General features: G+C 44.3%; 1 protein-coding gene across 2 annotated transcripts; it reads left to right on the top strand.

Moving 5' to 3' along the window:
• Window positions 1–250: 250 nt before the first annotated feature.
• On the top strand, window positions 251–23148 carry slc30a7 (solute carrier family 30 member 7). Of its 2 annotated transcripts, none has more exons than XM_056277533.1 (11): window positions 251–384; window positions 701–802; window positions 4672–4785; window positions 5105–5192; window positions 11280–11409; window positions 11495–11740; window positions 11974–12024; window positions 13176–13308; window positions 18217–18307; window positions 22279–22428; window positions 22523–23148. In XM_056277533.1, the coding sequence occupies exons 1-11, from the start codon at window positions 305–307 to the stop codon at window positions 22568–22570; spliced, it is 1233 nt and encodes a 410-aa protein (XP_056133508.1). In that variant the 5' UTR covers window positions 251–304; the 3' UTR covers window positions 22571–23148. The 2 variants fall into 2 exon arrangements, with proteins under 2 accessions (XP_056133508.1, XP_056133507.1); XM_056277532.1 differs by having other exon boundaries at window positions 13173–13308.
• The last annotated feature ends 1 nt before the right edge of the window (window position 23149 follows it).

Below are 23149 nucleotides of genomic sequence, written 5' to 3'. Positions count from 1 at the left end.
GCTCGTTCTTGAATTATTCTTATGTCAGTAAGACAAGGCGTCTACGGACATTACAGTAGTACTAGTAGTAGTAGTGGTAGTAGTAGTACTACTAGTAGTAGTAGTATTGGTAGTAGTAGTAGTGGTAGTACTAGTAGTAGTAGTGGTAGTAGTGGTAGTAGTAGTAGTAGTGCTGGTAGCAGTGGTGGTAGCAGTACTTTCTTAACCGCTTTTATTGTGAAATTTAACCAAACCGGAAGTTGACACCTTTTATCGGAGACTAGTCGATACGTGTGTGTGTGTGTTTGTGTGTGTATGTGTGAAAATGTTACCTTTATCTATTAAAGACGATGAATATAAACCTGCCAAATTCAACCTCCTCCTCAAGGTTTCAGGATGGTTTAGGTAAGTCGTTGTATTTGTATATTATTAGCTGTTCACTGGGCTCATGAGCGCGCTTAGCTAGCTGGCTGGCTAGCTGCTGGCTAGTGAGTGTGAGGGGTCGTAACTGGGCTCGTGGTGTGTTGCAGCAGCCAGGTGAAGTATTCGGGTCATGGTGGGCGGTGTAAAATAAGCCCGCTTTCTTGTTTCTTCAACACAAATCTGAAGCCTTTCCACATGTAATGGCGGGGGGTTATCCTGCATTTCTAGAGGCAAGGTAGTAAGCAGCGCTGTCCCTGCTGGGATTGAACTGGCTGACAGGAGTTGTGTCTGGTTTCAGGTCGATTCTGTCTGACAAGACGTCCCGGAACCTGTTCTTCTTCTTGTGTCTCAACCTGTCCTTCGCCTTCGTGGAGCTGTCCTACGGCATCTGGAGCAACAGGTAGGACCGCGACCGCGACCCCGCGGCGGCGGCGGCGCGTCGGTCTCCTGCACGATGTGCCACGTATGTCTAACCGAGGCCAGCTCAACTTCCCCAATGTCCACGGTCCGAGCGGCCCGGTCGGGACGAGCCCGGCCGGACTCCTGAGCCCGGCCGTCAGTCACCCGAGATGGGAGTTGTTTAAAGCGGGCTGTGGGCGGTTTAACGCGGCTCTCATGGCGGATGTTGCTTTTACTGACATGAGCTGCTGGATGTGACGGGACTCTGCAGGAGGCAGGTCGCGTCGCGTCGCGTTATGTGTGAACCATCAAGACGCAGCGTGAAACTTGGTGTCTCACTTTAACTTCACAGCCGCTTTACACAAGTACCCGTTCGCAAGCCAAGTGTAAACGTTAACATGGAGTTTTCACATTCTGGCAGTACACGTTAAGTGGCTGAACGGCGGATACGAGGACTGGCACACCAGAGGCCGACCCGCACCAAAACATGACATACACACACACACACACTTATAACGACACCTCTCAACGCTGCTCCCACCCCGGCGGTCCCGCAGCCCCAAATCTCGCGATCAACCTGGATCAACGTGACTTTCGCAAATGCCGCCGTGGCCCCAGACCGGCACATACGGGTACTCGCACAGCGTCACGACTGCTGCCGAAGCGCTTGACGCAGCTTCACGTGTGTTTAGCTGACAAGTTAGTATGCGCTCATGTGGCGTTAAACAATGCTTTGTTTTGTAGACGTGGCAGTAATTAAGTTGCTATAAATATGATAGACGTGGCAGTAATTAAGTTGCTATAAATATGATAGACGTGGCAGTAATTATGTTGCTATAAATATTATAGACGTGGCAGTAATTATGTTGCTATAAATATGATAGACGTGGCAGTAATTATGTTGCTATAAATATTATAGACGTGGCAGTAATTATGTTGCTATAAATATGATAGACGTGGCAGTAATTATGTTGCTATAAATATGATAGACGTGGCAGTAATTATGTTGCTATAAATATGATAGACGTGGCAGTAATTAAGTTGCTATAAATATGATAGACGTGGCAGTAATTATGTTGCTATAAATATTATAGACGTGGCAGTAATTAAGTTGCTATAAATATGATAGACGTGGCAGTAATTATGTTGCTATAAATATGATAGACGTGGCAGTAATTATGTTGCTATAAATATGATAGACGTGGCAGTAATTATGTTGCTGCCTTACCTGAACCGCAGCGTTCGCGACACCTTAATAAATGAAGGTTGATCGATTAGGCGTCACGCCCCTTCAGCCTCCCTCCATCCAGCGGATCACTGACCCGACACAGTGGCCGGACATCACTTATCCGGACATGTACACCTATTTGATGACGTCACCATATAGCATTAGGCCAAGTGTTGTCTGTAAATAACCTGCCTGTCAGCAGCCAACTGTCTGATGTGCACTAGGCTGAGACGTGGTCTGAGACGACACTCTGATGCTGTTGATGCTTGATGACGTCATGCCAGTCAGTACTGTAGCTGTTGTGGTTTCTACCGCTTCAGTCAGCTTGGCTCCCAATTAGCCATCGAGCTTTCCCACTTGACAGCCCACAGACCCACAGACCGCTTCCTCGGGGTTCCCCCATAGAAATTGAATGAGAGTAAAATGGACACTGAACTTTCCCCCGTGGTCATTTGAGTAGTTAAAAAGAAAATGGAGATTGTTGTTAGTTGTTATGGTGACAACACACATCAGTGGAGCAGTAAATGTTCATACTACTCCGCTGCTCGTTTGGTCCTTACTGCAAAACCTTACCTCAGCGAGTCTGCGGCCCAATCCCAATGTCCCCCTAAGGCCCAAGCCCTGAACGGATTTAAGTGAAGTCACCCAGTAAGTGCTTGAGGCTGCTTTCATACTAGGGACCCGGGCCCGCATCCAAGTACACTTGACCCCAAAGTCCAGTTTGTTTGAGTAGTGTGAACACTGCATACCGTGTTGGTGGATCAACAAACCTGCCCCGGTACACTTGAAAAGGTGGTCCCAAGTATGGTTCATGTGTACTCGGGTGCGGTTCGCATCAGGTGTGAAAACAACTGTACCACAACACAGAAGTCAATTGCTATGTTACAAAGGCATTTCTTAACGCCGCCTGTCTCCTCCAAAATGTATGTATGTGTGTAGCACGTGCCAGTCTTGTGTGTAGATATGCAAGTGTACTCGGTACAGAACAACATGACTAGTGAGAAAGCTGACCGGCGGCGTGGGAGCAATCACACTCTGGCACGGTATGAAACAGTCGTACCTAACGTGAAAACACCCGGAGTGTGAGAGGCTGCAAAGGCTGGAGGTGGTATAAATAGGAATGGGACAGCACTTTGCAACATATTTCACCTCGACGACGCCAAAACATGTTTTGTACTATTACGGGTTTGGGACTTTTTATTTTATGTTTTTTTTACTTTCATCACGGCCAAAGCACTTAAGTTAAGGGCCCGACTGCCTGATTCGACTGTCTTTCGGGCTCTTGCCTTACAGAGTGGACGAGAGGTAATTGTCAAATAATAAATTTACTCGTTTTTGTCAAAACAGCATCACTGAGGAAAACGTAAAAGAAACGGTTGGTGAATAAACTAGGTGTGTAATATAGCAATGCTTGCATTCCTCTGATTTCATGTTTTTATGTACCAACCTTGTTAATGTAGTGTTTCTTTGTACATTTAGGCATACCAGCGCACCCAGAATACCAGGCTGAACCCCCATGTACCCATATGTCCTTTCATGCTTGTTTGTTTACCGTTCTTTTTTGAACACTTCCAGGCTTCCCCTGGTAACCCTGTGTTTAACATCACAATGCTATGAACTGTGGGCAATTCCTTCGGGCAAAGTCTGCAGAAACGCAAACTTACGGAAAGTGTGCATAAAGGGCTGAAAATAACCCAGCCACAGAGGATGCACAAGCCAGTGGTAGTAGTAGTAGTAGTGGTGCATAAAGGGCTCAAAGTGTCTGCGAGAGAGCCCTCATCCACTGGACAATTTGACTGTGGGCTATCCCTAAACCCTCATGGATTTAGCAGGAATTTAACTCAAAGTCTGTGAGTTTGTGAGTGTGGACATTGGGATTGGGCCCCCCATTAAGAGTCTGTGACTTAGCACAGTCGTTTTATACGGGAGTTATCTCGCTGTAACGGTCACAGTGCTTTACAATGGCAGCAGTTTGAATAAAAATGGCTGCCGCTCTGACCCGCCTGTTAAACTGGTTTGAATGGGAATGTCCTTTCTACTCATTCAGTTTCCGTGGGTTCCCCAGACACCACAGGATATTGGATCAGATCGTAAATATTGAACATGTTTAATATTTGCGATTTGAAATCAGTGCAGCCATGGTGGGCTTCCCAGCATATCCGGGGAAAGTAAAATACACGCTGTACCACAAAGATCACAATGCATTTAATCCAGCAAAGTCGACATTTACCACCAGGTCTTTGAGGACTTGTCAGTAGAAACGTCAGCTTTGCTGGATTGAATGTGTTGTGATCATTCAATTAAGTGTGGAAGTCCTATTTTTCAACTCTACATTTCATATGTAACTATGCTCCTGTATTTTTGGTACGTGCCTTTCGGACTATTTGTTGAATGATGAACCCTGCACCAAAATGAGACCATTTTGTTTTGTTTTTTTCTCGGATAGTTCGGAGTGGACATATTGGGCAAAGATAAATATCCATTTCACAAGTATTAAGGCATTTATCATTGTAATGCAATGTGTCATTTTTTTGCAAGATGCTATATGCTTGTAAGTACCATAAGTCAAACCATAATCTGTGATAGAGTCAAAGCTCTTTGCTATGTCTCTATGCTGATGACTTTCTGCTATCTGTTCTTAGTTTAGGTTTGATATCAGATTCTTTCCACATGTTCTTTGACTGCACTGCCCTCCTGGCTGGGCTGGCTGCTTCAGTCATCTCTCGATGGAGGTCCAATGACTCCTTCTCCTATGGGTAAGACAGTTAACAGCAGCCACTGTGACAGAACTAATACTAGGATGACATGTCAGCAAGTTACCAGTTTCTAATGCTGTGTTAGTGACACACCCACATTGGAACTCTACCCACATTGGAACTGTACTCACAAGAACGTACCCTTGTACATTCTTGTGGGTTCTTGTGGGGCACCATAGTTGCCATTTCAACCGTTTACAAAAAAAAACAAAAAACAAAAAACATGTGGTCACAAAATGGATCTGCTAATAATAGAGTGGCACAGAAAAATGTGGTTGTCTATGAATGGTTCAGTTCAGTTTTCTCCTCTCTATTCCAGATATGTGAGGGCTGAGGTTCTGGCAGGCTTTGTCAATGGCCTCTTCCTCATCTTCACTGCTTTCTTCATCTTCTCTGAGGGAGTGGAGGTAGGCTCCTTCTCTGGAAATGTACCAAGCTTCTAAAAAAAATATGAGACATAGGCTCTGTAAAAGATATTTACATCACCCGGGAATTGTTCTAATCATAATAAGGCCAGGTATGGCAAGTGTTCCCATTGAGAGGGTCTGTCTGGTAAAGTTCCCATAGCGGTTGTGCTAGAACCAATCATGATACGGCACTGTGACAGACAAGGTTATAAAAACTGTCTGTCTATTTTTACCCATCATTTGTTTTAATTCATACCGATTATATATTCCGTGTTGCGTTTGTGTATGTGTGTATTGTAATGTTTAACGCCATTTCCAAAATAGGTCTTACTAGGGCTGTGCTTAACAAAAATGTTAAATTATGGAAAGTTTAATAAATGGTAAATTATTCATACTGGGATGTTTCTACCTACACGAAATGACTCGATTGGCTGTTGTACAACAATATTCTCATTTGTATACATTTCCCTCTGTGATGTGCTCCACTGCAGTGTATAGGCACTGTACTGCAGAGGAGTATAAGTAAGAATTTTCTCAAAAAGTCAACAAAGCGGGGATCCTACTGTTGATTCTGTTAAAATGACAGATGGCGTTTGGAATTACCCATTAACATGTTCAAAATTCAATAAATGACTGAAAATTCTTGTAGGGCTGTAGTCAACCAAAGAAAATCTTGGTTGACTGAAATTGTACCTACTCTTCAACCAATCATTTTCTTTTTTGCTTTGTTTATTTATTTATTTATTTGCAGGGGGGGGGAATCTGCACGTTATTATCTCTAGATTATTATCTCTAGATTAACTAAATCAGCCACAGTGCACTGATTGCAGTCTACCTGGTAGCGTTATTAGCCTAAATAAATTCTAAATAACCATAAAAAGCTAGTAATTAGATTAGATTGTTTGATTTTTGCAGCATTGAACTGTATTTATTTTATATTTTTATTTATAAATATTTGCAGCATAACCTAATTATTTATACTGAAATGATAACAAACTCAGAGCTGACCAGCGCGGCGTGCACCTACCCATATTCATGTAATTTCCCAAAATATCATCATTTGGGAAATTATATGAATAATATATGATATGAATATATATGTATATATATGTATATATGTATATATATATATATATATATATATATATATATATATATATATATATACTATATATATATATATATACTATATGTGTGTGTGTGTGTGTGTGTGTGTGTGTGTGTGTGTGTGTGACCAGAGGGTGTCTCCAATTATCTGGGCATCACATTGCTCAGTCTCCCTGGGGAAGTCTACTCTAGGGTGCTGGAAAGGAGGCTTCGACTGATTGTCGAACCTCGGATCCAGGAAGAACAATGCGGATTCCGTCCTGGCCATGGAACAATGGACCAACTCTTTACCCTTGCGGAAGTGCTGAGGGGGGCATTGGTGTCTGACCAGCCAGTCTACATTTGTTTTGTGGACTTGGAGAAGGCTTACGACCGTGTACCCCGGGCACTCTGTGGGAGGTTCTGCGGGAGTATGGGGTACCAGGGCAGTTGCTACAAGCCATCCAGTCCTTGTATGACTAAAGTGAGAGCTGTGTCCGCATTCTTGGCAAAAAGTCAAACACGTTTTCGGTGGGTGTCGGACTCCGCCAAGTTTGTCCCTTGTTTCCAATTCTGTTTGTGATATTCATGGACAGGATCTCAAGGCACAGCCAAGGTGAGGTGTGTGTCCATCTTGGGAACCTCAGAATTGCATCTCTTGTGGTTTTGTTGGCTTCATCAGAACGCGAACTCCAGTGCACACCGGGGCGGTTTGCAGCTGAGTGTGAAATGGCCGGGATGAGAGTCAGCACCTCCAAGTCTGAGGCCATGGTTCTCTACTGGAAAATGGTGGATTGCTCCCTCCGGGTTGGGGATGAGTTGTTGCCTCAAGTGAAGGAGTTCAAGTATCTCGGGGTCTTGTTCACGAGTGAGGATCGGGAGATTGACAGGCGGATTGGTGCAGCATCAGCAGTAATGTGGTTGTTGTACCGGACCGTTGTGGTGAAGAGGGAGCTGAGCCGGAAGACAAAGCTCTCAATTTACCAGCCAGTCTTCGTTCCAACCCTCACCTATGGTCATGAGCTTTGGGTAGTGACTGAAAGGGTGAAATCATGGATACAAGAGGCTGAAATGAGTTTCCTCCATAGGGTGTCTGGGCTCAGCCTTACAGATAGGGTGAGGAGCTCGGACATCCGGAGGGAGCTCGGAGTAGAGCCGCTGCTCCTTCACGTTGAAAGGAGCCAGTTGAGTTGGTTCGGGTATCTGATTAGGATGCCTCCTGGGCGCCTTCCTTTGGAGGTTTACCGGGTACGTTCAAGTGGGAGGAGACCCCGGGATAGACCCAGAACTTGCTGGAGGGACTACATGTCCAATGTGGCCTGGGAACACCTTGGGATCCCCCAGGAGGAGCTGGAGGGCGTTGCTGGGGAGAGGGACGTCTGGAGTGCCGTACTTAGCTTGCTGCGACTGCGACCCGACCCCGGAGAAGCGGCTGATGATGAGATGAGATGAGAACTATATCAACAACTGGTGATCCCAGCACAAGAACTATTGACGAATATACAAAATAATTTTAAGATAATTGCTTTTGTCTTATTTTATAATAATAATAAGGACCCTCCACTATCGTTCCAGCCTGCACCATGTGATGTCAAGGTTCATACACGGATGTGATCTCAAAAACACCAAATAGCCTATTAACTTGAAGCTTTTAGTCTTAATTACAAAAAAGCGAGTTTATTTTTAAAAAGAAGATTTATTAAACAAACCAAGGTGAAAACAATTATGGTACATAAAAATCCTGTAACAGAACTGGGCTCAGCCGTTTGGGTTTTTAATCATGATAACTTGTGTAAACTGGTGTGAAGGCAGGCTTGGGTGATTGGACATGTATAGTATGTCAGCAATCGCCGATTGGCTGAGTCCAATTGACTGTTGTTGTTTTGTTTTTGGCGTTATTTTTTTTATTTCTTATTTACTTTATTTTTGTCCTTTTATATTGCAAATTGACTGGTCTGCCTCCTCGACAACTCAACTCAGTAAATAACCTGTCAAGCTCAGGTCAAAGCATGGGTGACTAGTAACTGGCAGGTGGAGTTGGGCCATATGCAGGTTCTTGTTGCACTGATTTCTGATGAGTCTTTCACACAGCAGGACAGGGACTAAATGACAAGTAAGCCGTCTTTACTGGTTGCTGTCCGTCTTTACTGGTTGTTGTCCGTCTTTCCTGGCTGCTGTCTGATCGGTTGGTGCTGAAAAGCAACATCAGTTCATACATCATATTTGAGAACCAGACCACAAACTGTATGCGCAGTTGAGCACCCTGGTTATTTAATAGCATAATAATGTTATCTCCACCTGTTTGTCCATGTCGGGGCTGGAAGAAGAGGCGTCCTTTATCTGACCCCATCAAACCTTTGTTTTTGTTTTTTTAGATCATGTGGGACAGTTGTTCAGTCTGTCTTTACAACATAGGGGGTTTATGTTGTTTAGCTGAGGAAGAGTAGCCTGCAGTCTACTGAGGTTTTCACATCAGTGCTGGTGCAGGTTGGTAGTGCTAGTCTTGCTGGCACTACTCACTTGCAAAGACAGCAAATTACAAACCCCAATTCCAATGAAGTTGGGACGTTGTGTAAAACGTGAATAAAAACAGAACACAATGATTTACAAATCCTTTTCCACCTATATTCAGTAGAATACACTACAAAGACAAGATATTTTATGTTCAAACTGATAAACTTTATTGTTTTTTACAAATATTCACTCATTTTGAATGTGATGCCTGCAACACGTTCCAAAGAAGCTGGAACAGGGGCAACAAAAGATGGGGAAAGTTGAGGAATGCTCAAAAAACACCTGTCTGGAACATTCCACAGGTGAACAGGTTAACTGGGAACAGTTGAGTGTCATGATTGGGTATACAAGGAGCATCCCCGAAAGGCTCAGTCATTCACAAGCAAGGATGGGGCGAGGTTCACCACTTTGTGAACAACTGCGTGAGCAAATAGTCCAACAGTTTAAGAACAATGTTTCTCAACGTACGACTGCAAGGAATTTAGGGATTTCATCATCTCCAGTCCATAATATCATCACAAGATCCAGAGAATCCGGAGAAATCTCTGCACGTAAGCGGCAAGGCCGAAAACCAACATTGAATGCCTGTGACCTTCGACCCCTCAGGCGGCACTACATTAAAAACCGACATCATTCTGTAAAGGATATGACCACGTGGGCTCAGGAGCACTTGGGAAAACCACCGTCAGTTAACACAGTTGGTCGCTACATCTACAAGTGCAAGTTAAAACTCTCCCATGCAAAGCCAAAGCCATATATCAACACCACCCAGAAACACCGCCGGCTTCTCTGGGCCCGAGCTCATCTGAGATGGACTGACGCAAAGTGGACAAGTGTGCTGTGGTCTGACGAGTCCACATTTCACATTGTTTTTGGAAATCATGGACGTCGTGACCTCCGGGCTAAAGAGGAAAAGGACCATCCAGTTTGTTATCAGAGCAAAGTCCAAAAGCCAGCATCTGTGATGGTATGGGGGGGTGTTAGTGCCCATGGCATCATGGGTAACTTGCACATCTGGGAAGGCACCATTAATGCTGAAGGTACATACAGGGTTTTGGAGCAACATATGCTGCCATCCAAGCGACGTCTTTTTCAGGGACGTCCCTGCTTATTTCAGCAAGACAATGTCAAGCCACATTCTGCACGTGTTACACCAGCAGGGCTTCGTAGTAAAAGAGTGCAGGTACTGGACTGGCCTGCCTGCAGTCCAGACCTGTCTCCCATTGAACATGTGTAGTGCATTATGAAGCACAAAATACGACAACGGAGACCCCGGACTGTTGAGCAACTGAAGTCGTACATCAAGCAAGAATGGGAAAGAAGTCCACCTACAAAGCTTCAACAAGTAGTGTCCTCAGTTCCCAAACGCTTATTGAGTGTTGTTAAAAGGAAAGGTGGAGTAACACAGTGGTGAACATGCCCCTGTCCCAGCTTCTTTGGAACGTGTTGCTGCAGGCATCAAATTCAACATGAGTGAATATTTGCAACAAAAAAAACAACAATAAAGTTTATCAGTGTGAACATTAAATATCTTGTCTTTGTAGTGTATTCAATTGAATATAGGTGGAAAAGGATTTGCGCATCATTGTATTCTGTTTTTATTCACGTTTTACACAACGTCCCAACTTCATTTGAATTGGGGTTTGTACTTCATTTAGGTGCCTCGGCTTGCCAGTTTAAAACCAAAACAATCCAACGTAGGGGATGCTGTGTTCTTTTCCCCAGCAAGCTCTTTTATGAGCTTTCATGAGTGCCTTCGCTGAAAATGGCCGGGGGGATATATATTGGCAATCGTTTATGTTGGGCTGACAGTGGCCGATGGGAAAATGTTGACTTCTCATCCAACCATAGGAAAGGCTGAGCATGATGTAGTGGAACGCCACAACAGTACTATAGGTTATTAAACATTTTAAAAAATCTCCAAAATGAAATAAAGTGCCCAGTTCAAACAAGGTATTGCGGGTCTCCAAAAAGAAAGTACGCAATTCCAATATGCATGAGGCTTCAGTCATGCTTTCCTCATGGACATCGCTGACGCGGAATCCTGACGGGAAAACGTTTGGAGCTTTTGTACTTCGTGCGGCTCCAAAATGAAGCAAGGTGCCCAGTCTCCATTAGGGTGGGCAAGTTCAGATTTGGTACAGACAGAGTGTCCCTCCCGCCACCGAAAATAATGGATTAGTTAATATTGATGTGATGTTTTTCTCCTCATGAAAGTTACACTGGCGATTGTCCAACCAATGAGAATTTGGTCGGATGACCAACCAGTCAGCCGGGACACTGCAGCCCTAAATTCTCATTAATGCAACCCCTACACAGAGAGGTTTTGTGTGGTAGATGGTCTCTTAGTGACATCATTTCTGGTAGAATATGACATGGTGTCACAGAAGGTGGAATCAGTTCATCTGGACACCGTGTTTATTGACATACGTTTCATCATCATCTCTTCAGTCTACGTGACACATTGTGTTGCTGTGTTTTGATCAGAGAGCGTTGGAACCTCCTGATGTTCACCATGAGCGCCTGCTACCTGTGTCAGTGGCCGGCCTGCTGGTCAATCTGGTGGGAATCTTTGTCTTCCAGCATGGAGGCCATGGACACTCCCATGGAGACGGAGGTACAGCCAAAGTATCTGCTGTAAGATCATCAGTATAGCGCTTCAGCTTGTAACCAAGGGAAAAATTCTTGTGTCTCCGCTCCAGGTCATGGACACAGTCACTCTCTGTTTAATGGCACCGTGAGCCATGGCCACAGTCATAGCAGTAAGCATGAACATGGACACGACCACGGGGGACATGGACACAGCCACGGGGGACATGGACACGACCACGGGGGACATGGACACGACCACGGGGGACATGGACACGGCCACGGGGGACATGGACACACCCATGGGGGACATGGACACAGCCACGGGGTCCATAGCCATGAGGAGCCCCACTGCCATGGTGAGTGCTCCTAGCTGCCACCTGGACAGAGCTGTTGTGGACTAACATTAACAGTGTGTCTGTGGTCTTCACCGTCTGTAGGGATGATTTGACTGCATAGTCAGACGGAGGCTGTCAGCCTTGGTTCACATTGTCGGTTCATTTTGGTTGTAAATTTCAGCCATACCATGATTATATATGTGTTGCTGCACATGTTTGTACCGTGCTGTAATATGTCTGTGTGTCTGTTTCAGATGACCACTACCACACACCAGGGAAGGGCTCCAGTAAACAAATCTTGGAGGGTATGAGTCAACAGCATCACTGTTGCAGCAGCTACTGAGCCACCAGGGGGTGATCACAGACCAATCAAACACAAGAGTCATAGTGGTTCTACTGTGCTGAGCAGTGCGTCTGTATGATTAGCAGTAGTGACTCTTGCAGCGGGATAAAGTGACCAGTCTTTCTAGCAGAGACATGTGTTAAACCAAGGGTGGGCAGTCTTCTTCATAAAGGGTCAATGTGGATGCAAGCTTTGGTTCCAACCATGTAGTTACACTCCTGAGTCTACTAATAAACCAGTTAGGTCTTTACTAAGAACCCTCATTAGTAGACTCAAGTGTGTAACTGCTTGGTTGGTACAAAAGCCTGCACTCACGTCGGCCCTTCATGGATCAGCTTGTGCGACCCTGCATTAAACTGTGACTCTGGAGAAAACCCTGGTCTTTAAAGAGTGTACCTGGGGTGTCAGGCTGGGGGGCGAGGAGCTAGAGCTTTCCATCCAGAGAGGGGAGAGAACGGGCTTATTGGGAGGCTAGGGCCCATGGAGGAGTGAGTGCAGGGCCCACAATGGGGGGGTTATGGATAAAAGTGGGGAGGGGGGGCTAAAGGTTAATCGGTCTTTTAAGGTGGTGTTTCAAAGATCTGTTACTCCTTCTGTCGTTATAATTATTATATAATTATGATAATCGTAATTTAGAATTTCAGCTATTCAAAGTGTTGATAAATAGTGTGAGGGCTTGAGGGGAGGGTTTAGTGCTCCTGCTGAGGTAATGAGCTCGTACATTACTTCTTATGTACTGAAGGGCCTGGGCAGTGTATTGTTAAGCCTGTGCAACCTACACACACATATACAGAGTATACACTGTCATCGACCTCTCAGGTCTTCACGCCCCAACTGTGTACCTGAATTTAACGTGATGTTTCACTGGCGTGGAGTACCTGTGTGCACAGGAGTATTTCTGAGTACTTGTATGCACAGGAGTATTTCTGCACATCGTGGCTGATACTCTGTACCTGAATTTAACGTGATGTTTTACTGACGTGGAGTACCTGTGTGCACAGGAGTATTTCTGAGTACTTGTATGCACAGGAATATTTCTGTACATCGTGGCTGATACTCTACCTGAATTTAACATGATGTTTTACTGAAGTGGAGTACCTGTGTACACAGGAGTATTTCTGCACATCGTGGCTGATACTCTGGGCAGTATCGGAGTCATCATATCTGCACTTCTGATGCAGAAGTTTGACCTGATGATTGCTGACCCCATCTGCTCGATGCTCATAGCCATTCTCATAGGGGTCAGGTGAGTTCTCTCTCGCTCTCTCTCTCCCTCCATCCATTCATCCATCCATCCACACACACAGCTGTTTATTGTCTCAGTCACTGAGCTCCCTTCCAGTCTTGTTTGGTTTAAACTTGAGGACAGATGCAGGACCCCTGGTCTCCTGTTGTAGGTCAGGATTGCTTATTTTCTAATAATAATAATTAGAAAATACGTCCATCTTCTGGAGAAAATGTGTGGGCTTGCTGCATGGTTAGCAGGATAAAGACCATGGAAACAGACTGTCATTACAATTTGTGTGTAATATTTGAAATTATACAGAACTGTAAACAGTTAAATATATTTCCAAAAGTAGCTGAACATTTTAAAATTTGAATAATGTTGCTATTTTCAAGTGTGTGTTGCTAGTTAAAGTATTTGAGACTAGTTGAGTAGAGAGAAATAGCAGGCGTGCTGCTTTAGTTACAGTCTTGGAGATTCTTAAATGTTAACGTTGTCATCTGTTGCCAAACAAAGTGAGACGATGGTGATTCTGTCAGCCACTTCTGAAAGCCCTTGCTTTTGCACTAATATAGTGAAGTACAAATGGGTGTCTGTGACAAAACTGCTGCCAAAAATCGCAAGTCTCACACAGGAAGTGCCATGCTTTCCATCACCCAGCAGTGCTTAGTGCTCCAGAGAGGATAGGCAGAACGAACAGCGTTTTCCCTGTTGTGGTGGACAAATTATTATTATTATTCAATTAGTTAGTGGTTCTGAAATGACTCCTGGGAAAAAGAACACAACCGGGATCTCCCAGAATGCAATTTTAAGTCTCCACCCTGCTGACTGAGTGCAATTAGTAAAACCTGGAAACTGAGGAGGTTGTTATCCTGGTTCTTGACCCGAGTCGCTGATGGCCACTTATTTTCTCTCGTTGTCCCTCATCCCGCTCACTTGTCACTTCATCGAGCAGTTCAGAGTTTGTGTTTTCCTCATCAGAGGCTCGTTCCTGGCTGGACAAACAACCGAGCCAATCAGTGTCTTTATGGACGGGACTAAAGTTAGGGAGGTAGCAGTTTCTGTCTGTATGGACGTCTTGTGTCTCCTGTCCCCCAAGAGTCAAGATGACTTTATTGGTCCTGAGGGAGATTTGTATTGGACATAAAGGCTGCCACATAAATACATACAATATAGTGCAGTAACACACATAAATACATACAATATACTGCAGTAACACACAAATACATACAATATACTGCAGTAACAGACATAAATACATGCAATATACTGCAGTAACACACGCATACATACAATATAGTGCAGTAACATATACAATACATACAATATATGGCAGTAACAGACACAAATACATACAATATAGTGCAGTAACGACACAAATACATACAATATAGTCAAGACTCAGCATTTTCGGGTTTTTACCGATCTCCACTGAAAAATACCCAGATTTTTAAACTGATTTTCACCCGGATTTTATATTTCCACAGTTCCAAAAGTTGTTCCTGTTCGTGTGAAGTTATGTATCAGTGTCCTCTTGTGGCGAAATTCGGCATGCTGAATGGCTTTGAAAAATAAAAACCGAAAACGCTCAGCCTTGAATATAGTGCAGTAACACACAAATACATACAATATAGTGCAGTAACAGACACAAATACATACAATATACTGCAATAACACACAAATACATACAATATATTGCAGTAAGACATACAATATACTGCAGTAGCAGACATAAATACGTACAATATACTGCAGTAACAAACACAGAGTACATATCACAGACATAAAGTTCATTGAAATAAGTGCAACAGCACCCCTCATTTCACCCCTCCTCATGTCCTGAGTTTAGAATATTCACTGATAGAGGGTGGAAGAGCTTTCTTTTCCTGTATTGAACTGGAACGCTGTAGCATCTACCTGATGGAGGCAGTTTGTATTGTGAATACAGGATGTGATGATGATGCTCAGAGATGGTGTTCCTAGCCTGTTAAAGTATTGTCTTCTCAACGAGCATCTGGAGGGAAGGATACGCCCTCACCCCCATCACTTCCATTGTGTGTGGACCAGTCAGTTTGTGATTTTAGATGTTAACAAACCAAGGCAAATTCTGTAACATAATATACTCTATCACAGCATGATTTTTTTTTTCACGATGATGCTGGTTGCGTGGCTTGGGTCCTGGACTGTTCCGATGGCGTCTGGATACTGGTTGGCATCCTGTGCATCATATTCTTCATATATAATTGGGTTATCCTCTTTCAATGTTGTATTGTGTGAATTGCGTAAACACAACATCCATTGCACATTGTCCGTCTTGGGAGAGAGATCCTCCTCTGTTGCTCTCCCTGAGGTTTCTTCCTATTTTCTTCTCCCTGTTAAAGGGGTTTTTTTTTTTTTTAGGGAGTTGTTCCTTAGAGAGGAGTTGTTCCTTGCTGTTAAGCCCACTGAGGCAAATTTATAATTTGTGATATTGGGCTATACAAATAAAATTGATTTGATTTGATGATAAAATAACATCATTACCCTCCCCCAGAAAGTTGAATCAGTTCATCTCTGGACACAACGTTTATTGGGAGAAACGTTTCATCACTCATTTAAGTGACTTAGTCAGTCTCAACTGACTGCAGGTGTCCCCACCCTTATAAACAAAGTAGTAGCATCACGACTGAAACCAACGATCAGTTTCATATGCAAACTGATGCGACCATTAACTAGAGCTTCAATGGCCATGTGTACTATTCACAGAGGACTGGTGAATAGTTGCGATCACAGCATTGTAAGATGGTGACAGGTGTACTCTTAGCCCCCCCCCCCCCATAGATGGCCTCTTTGACTCCCCGTTCAAACCAGCGTTCCTCCCTATCAAGGATGTGCACATCCTCATCCTTGAAAGAGTGGCCACTGGCCTGTAGATGGTGTAGACTGTGGAGTCCTGGTCTGTAGATGGTTTAGACTGTGGAGTCCTGGTCTGTAGATAGTGTAGACTGTGGAGTCCTGGTCTGACGTGTTAGCTCTCCTGTGTTGTGCCATGCTCTTGGCCAGCGTCTGTTTGGTTTCCCCAATGTACAAGTCACAACAATCCTCCTGGTACTTAACAGCTACACTATATTTCTCGATTTGTTCCGGAGGACCTGATCCTATGGCGCAGCGTGTTTTGGTGTTCGGAAGAAACTGAGACAAACCCCAGAACACATTGTGCCAGAAATTGGTCCACCCCAAGGATCAGGTCCCCCGGCACAAACAAAGAAATATAGTGTACGCTGTTAAGTGCCAGGAGGATTGCCATGACTTGTACACTGGGGAAACCAAACAGACGCTGGCCAAGAGGATGGTCCTCTGGGGCTCACTGAGGTTAACTTTTCATGTTCCAGATCCCAGCGATTAACTCATTTATATATCAGTCATAAGTCTTATGATCATTACGAGTGTTATGGAGGCAGTTGAAGGAGTTTAGGTCACAGGAAAACAGGGAACAGTCGTGGGGTTTCCTGTTCATTCTCCTGAAAGATTAGTTCTACCCTTCCCCCAGCAACTGAAGTTTAAAACCTGCAGACAAGTAGAAACCTGACTTCTTTGAAACTGGTTTCGTGGTTTGCCTGGTTTTGTTTGTTTGGATATTCCACATGTGTCAAGCCTTTTTAAATACTTAAGATATTCAAACAGATAAGTAAACGGGGCTACAGCTGCTGATCTGATGTTGGTATCTCCCTATCCATCCCCTACCTATGAGCAGTCGTAATTTTCTTCCATTTTTATCAAAATATGTTTTTAGCATAATTAAAACATTATTACACAGGACAGCTTAGACAGACAGGAAACACAGGGTGGAGAGGAGATGAAGACATGCAGCAAAGGTCCCATGGCTGGATTCAAACCCAGGACGCTGTGATCATGCCTGAGTCTGCATTGTATTCACCCATCTGACAGAACCACCAGGAATCCCCCAGTGTTATGTCCAAAGTGAGACAAGTCAATATAGTTGTGACAACAAAACCCAAAAGGTTGGAAAAATTAAGGACCGATGTGAGGTCATTTGATCTAAGTACAATAAAGTTTCCCAATAGCAGAGTTTTAATTAACCACCAGTATAACTACCATTCATAACTAAGCCTGAAGACATTTTTTTAGTCTTCCTCAGAGTGCTGGACTAAAACGTCTCTTTGAACCATGTTGTCAGTGGCTTTAAAACCGAGGAGTGGTTCATTTGGGCTTGTGAAACCTCAGTCGGGACCAAAACCAGCAGGCTGGAGATCTGGTAGAGGAGGAGACCCTGGTTTGCCTCAGCAGGACCCATGTGGTCACTAGAAAGACTAACCTCACCTCACAGGACATTTTTTCTATACAATAATAAAACTATTAACCATACTGCCACCATCTACCTGTCACCCTAATGATAATTATGGATGGATGATGATGCAAATGAGATAAAAGCAATGCTAGGAATTAGTTTAGTTACAGGTTGTACAGTTGACATTTATCATAGAATTTATTATATTGAACACAGTATTGCACTTTTAAACCAGACTGGTCATTTTCCTCTGCATATGCTATTCTTTTCAGTGCAATACTCTTTACATTTTGCATAATGTGCAAAAAAACTACCTAATACCACTTATCCCTTTGCTGCAAATGAGCTACTCAATGAGGGCTCATATACACTCTTGAGGCCATTCATGTTTACAGGAATAACATTTTCTGTGAAATTTGAATTATACTAAAAAACTAAAAATATCAACATGTTGAATACAAGCAGTCACGTCCTAATGAAAAGTCTTAGCCTAGGTATGTAGGACTAGATAGATGGCCAAATGTGGGTGGGAGAATAAGTAGCAGCTTTCAGCTGGACCACTCACTAGGGGCTCTAGTCTGTATTGAACAGGAAGCTCCACTCAGGCTGACCTCTGACCCTTGACCCTGTGTTGACCTCAGTGTGGTGCCATTATTGAGGGAATCTATTGGGATCCTGATGCAGAGAACTCCTCCTAGCCTGGACCACACCCTCCCAGACTGCTACCAGAGGGTGAGTTTGAAACCCAGCCTCTACCCGTTACAACACTCTGCAATCCACCTCCATCATAAAATATGTTGATTGTTTTGTGTACTTATATATACAGACAAAGGAAAAACCAACAAAAGTGTCTTAGTAAGGCGTCAGGGCGCCACAAGCCTCCAAAGCAGCTTCAGTGCTCCTCATCATGCTACAAGTCTCTGAACTCTACTGGAGGGATGAACACCATTCTTCCAAAAGTTATTCCCTCTGCCACTTCAGTCTAAAATCTCCCATAGGTGTTCAGTTGGGTTGAGATGTGGTGACCGTGAAGGCCATAGCATATGATTCAAATCATTTCATACTCCTCGTACCATCCAGTCACCCCTCGTGTGCTGTGGATTGCATTGTCATCCTGGAAGAGACAACTCCCATCAGTAGAGAAATGTCTCATCATGGGATAAAGGTGATCACTCAGAATAACGTCTTGATTTGTGGTGACCCTTCCCTCTAAGGAGACAAGTTGACCCAAACCATGGCAGGAAAATAACCCCCACAGCTAAGAGCCCCCGGACCCCCTCACTGTAGTGGTCAAGCCATTAATTTGTCACACATATGTAAGTGTGTGTGTGTGTGTGTGTGTGTGTGTGTGTGTGTGTGTGTGTGTGTGTGTGTGTGTGTGTGTGTGTGTGTGTGTGTGTGTGAGCTATGGATGGGTAGGAGACCACAACATCCACACTGACCAAGGAGCAACTGGTAGCTCAGTGATCAAACATGAATAGAAGGAAGCTGGAGACAGGCTGCCCCTGAGGCAGGAGCACAGGCATAAAGAATAAACTGACATAACTACCAACCACGACAGCTGAATCCACAGAGCTGGAGATGAGAATCATGGTAAGACTAAACATATTCAACTGCACCCGACTCCCACAGCTCACTGACAAAGTCCTCAGAAGAGATGCTAGCAGATGTTAACACAAATCTGCTCACTATCTCCACTACCAACAACACAGAAACCGATGAGCTTGTATATGCCACTGCAACAGTAATCCTGGAGATGCTTGGGTACAAGATTAAGCGCACAAGCCGTAGCGCGTACCCTCCATGGAGAAGGCTGGAGGCCAAGATCAAGGCAGCCCAGAGAGACATCAGCTGGCTAACAGAAGTGCAGAACAGAGTGGTAAAAGACAGGTCCGGGCTGAAAAAGAAGTACAGCATGTTGTCCATAAGTGAGGCCCTGGAGATTACAAAAAAAAAAAAAAAAAGACTCACAACTCTGGCTGTTAGGTTGAAGAGATACACCAGAGAAGCAGAGGCCAAATGAATAAACAGCCTGTTCTCCAAAGAACCATCCAGAGTGTACTCCCAGCTGCAGAGAAACAATGGCACAAGAGTAGACCCAGCGATACTGGAAGGATATATGGGAGAAGGAGGTGTCGCTCAACATCAATGCTCAGTGGCTGGTGGACCTAAGCAATATCCCAGAACAAGAACCAGTCATCGTCACAACAGCAGACCTCCAACAGCTGGTCTCAAGCCTGAAGAGCTGGGCAGCACTGGGACTGGATATGATCCACACCTACTGGCTGAAGAAGCTAACAGCACTCCATTAATGCCTGGCAGCAAAAATGAACTATCAGGGTCTCACCCAGACTCCCTAACACAGTGCAGGACAATACCAATAATGACGGATCCCTACAAGGGTAGAACACCTTCAAACTACCAGCCAATAACCTGTTTTTCCACAACATGGAAGCTCCTCTCAGGGATCATAGTGGCTAAGTTAAATAGGCACATAAGTCAGTACATGAGCAAAACTCAGAAGGGCATTGGAAACAACACCAGAGGGTCAAAGTACCAGTTACAGTCACCCAAGACTCTAAGACCAGACAGACCAACCTGAGCAATGCCTGGATTGACTACAAGAAGGCCTTATGACTCAATGCCCTACATGTGGATACTGGCGTGCTTGGCACTATGCAAGGCCAACAGGATAACTTTCCTCAAGAACTCAACGTGGCTGTGGAAAACAAATCAGAGGCCAACTCCATGGCCTTCGCACAAGCGACCATCAAGTGTGGCATATACCAAGATGACGCACTGTCCCTGCTTCTGCTCTGCATAGGCCTGAACCCCCTCAGTTAAATCATCAGAGTGGATATGGATACAATTTCAGAAGTGGGGTAACAATCAGTCACCTCCTCTACATGGATGACATCAAGCTGTATGCTAAGAATGACTGTGTATTCAAAGAAATTAAATCCTTCTGCTTGTAAATTTCTCCTCATATCCCCTTATTAAGAGAAAAAATATTTGATAAATTTTCATTCTACCCATAAAGTTCTTTATTTAAAGTTTCTAAATTTAAAAATTCTAAAGTTTCTCTTTTAAAGTTTCTAAATTTTTCAACACATGAAAGCACATGAGCTCTGGGAAAAAAGTAAGCGTCAAGCCGATTCACTGATCCACCTAACCAGAATATATATATATATATTTATATATATATATAACGATGTCATTCGGGCTGGGTAAGTGTGGCCGAATGGTGACAAAGTGAGGGAAGGTGCTCAGGACTGAAGCAATGGAGCTACCAGAAGGCAGGACTGCAGACACAGGACAGTTACAAGTACCTGGGTATCCCACAGACCAATGGGAGCCATAATGAGAAAGCAAGAAGGTCGGTCACAGCCTAATAACTCTAGAGAGTAAGGCAGGTCCTGAGAAGCCACCTCAATGGTTCGGAATAAGAGCTAAGCCATCAACATGTAACAATAATAATAATGCATTTTATTTATGGGCACCTTTCAAAGCACTCAAGGACACCTTACTAAACACAGTTAAATACAAGCAGCACTGTATCAGACATCATAAAATCAAACAAAGCAGGGGTGCACAATAAGTTGATACAACAGATAGGTACAGATATGTACGCCCTACTCTAGTCATCAGATACCCAGCTAGGATATTAAGATAGCCACAGGAGGAAATAGATGCCACAGATGTCAAGTCACAAAAGCGCGTCACAATGCACGGAGGATTCCACCTGTAGTCCAGCACCCTGAGACTCAACGAGCAGCCAAAAGAGGGGGGCTGAGGATTGGTGCGTGTCAGAGCCACTATCCAGGATGAAACAAGGTGCATCCAAGAGTACATCAGGTTCCCAAGGACAAACTGCTCTGTGAGCACCTCAGGCAGCAGAGAACAGAGGGTGATGAGGAAGAAGAAGAGCAGACATCATGGAAGACCATGGGATGTGCCATCAGCAGATAGAGTAAGTGACTGACATCAAGAAATCTTATCGGTGGCTAGAAAAGGCTGGACTGAAGGATAACTCAAGAGACTCCGATCATGGCAGCACAAGAGTAGGCACTTGGCATCAGATCCGTAGAGAACAGGGGTCTACCACAGCAGACAGCATCCAAGGTGCAGGCTTTGCAAAGATGCCCCTGAGACAGTCCAGCACATTGTTGCAGGATCTAAGATGCAGGCTGGGACAGCATACACAGAGGCATAACCAAGAGGCTAGTGTACAGGAACATCTGTGTCTAATAGGCACTGGAAGTTCCCAAGCCTAGAAGAAAAAACCACCAAAGGTAGTTCAGAAAAGCAGAGCTAAGGCCCCTTGGGAATTCAAGTTCCAGACGGACAAGTAGGTGCTGGCCAACCAACCATGGTGGTGGTCTACAAGGAGCAGTTTGTCCCTCTTCAGACTACCGTCTGTAGGTATTCACCACTCCTGACCAGGAGCACCCCACAAGCCTTGCTGTTAAAGAGATGCTCTAACCTAGCTGTCTGGCTGTAACAATTTGGCCCTTGTCAAAGTCGCTCAGGTCTTTACTCCTGCCCATTTCTCCTGCATCTAACATGTTGATTATGAGAACTGATTGTTTGCTTGCTATGTAATCTACCCAGACCATGACATGTACCCTTGTTTGGAGATGATCATTATTCGGTTCACCTGTGAGTGGTCATAATGTTTTGGCTCGTGCGTTTGTGATTTGTAGGTGCAGCAACTGCAGGGAGTGTATAACCTTCAGGAGCCTCACTTCTGGACTCTGTGTACCGATGTCTATGTTGGAACCCTGAAGTTACTTGTGGCTCCTGATGCTGACACCCGCTGGATCCTCAGCCAGACGCACAACATCTTCACTCAGGTAACATAGTTAAATACACACTCACTAGTATTGTCTAGCTGTTGCTTTGGTAAAGGGCAACGACATTTAGCTCATAAAGTGTTTGTGTCCATAGGCAGGAGTACGGCAGCTCTACGTACAGATTGACATGGCAGCTATGTAGATGTTCCTCTCCTCTGGAATTCTGGGACCAAAGCCCTCTGTGTGCTGCTCAGGGGTTAACCCCACCCCCCACCTCTCTGGGTCTGGCTGTCCCCCTAGCCTAGCCAAAGGACCAATGATTATGCAGCTCCACTGCAGGACAGTCAGAGGACAACCTACCAGGGGACACTAGAAGTGAACGGTTTCATCCATTGTCTTCTGGTCCCTTTCAGTCCCTCACCAAATGTTTTAAAGTCTGTTGGTGAGAAGTGAATTTCTCAGTAGCAATTAAAATTGGACTCCACCTCCCATCTGGTTGCACTTTGTAGACTTGAAGCAGTATTCAGGAAAAGTGCCTTTGTGTTTAATCAGAGACAATCTCTAGTCAGATTCCCTCTTCATATTATTCCTTCTGTCAGCAGGGCCGGCCAGCATGCATCAGGGTTATGTTTAAAGGATCGAGGTGTTTTCATGTGCCATGGCAGGCCTCTGCCCTCACTTATCATTAATAATCCTTTTATTTGCCAAACCATGTGAACTGTTGGCCAGTTTCAATTTCATTTTCAACTATAATAAATAATTTTACATCACTTACTTTTAC

Source organism: Lampris incognitus, chromosome 3 (assembly GCF_029633865.1).
Source record: "Lampris incognitus isolate fLamInc1 chromosome 3, fLamInc1.hap2, whole genome shotgun sequence".
Classification (NCBI taxonomy): Eukaryota; Metazoa; Chordata; class Actinopteri; order Lampriformes; family Lampridae; genus Lampris; species Lampris incognitus.
This window is presented reverse-complemented; position numbering and strand designations above follow the sequence as displayed.

Bases quoted from the DNA above. Each gene is read 5' to 3' on its own strand.
- slc30a7 (XM_056277532.1), top strand. From the start codon at position 305: ATGTTACCTTTATCTATTAAAGACGATGAATATAAACCTGCCAAATTC. The intron at 11,741-11,973 runs GTGAGTGCTCCT...TGTCTGTTTCAG, and splicing joins TGAGGAGCCCCACTGCCATG to ATGACCACTACCACACACCA. The intron at 22,429-22,522 runs GTAACATAGTTA...TTGTGTCCATAG, and splicing joins CGCACAACATCTTCACTCAG to GCAGGAGTACGGCAGCTCTA.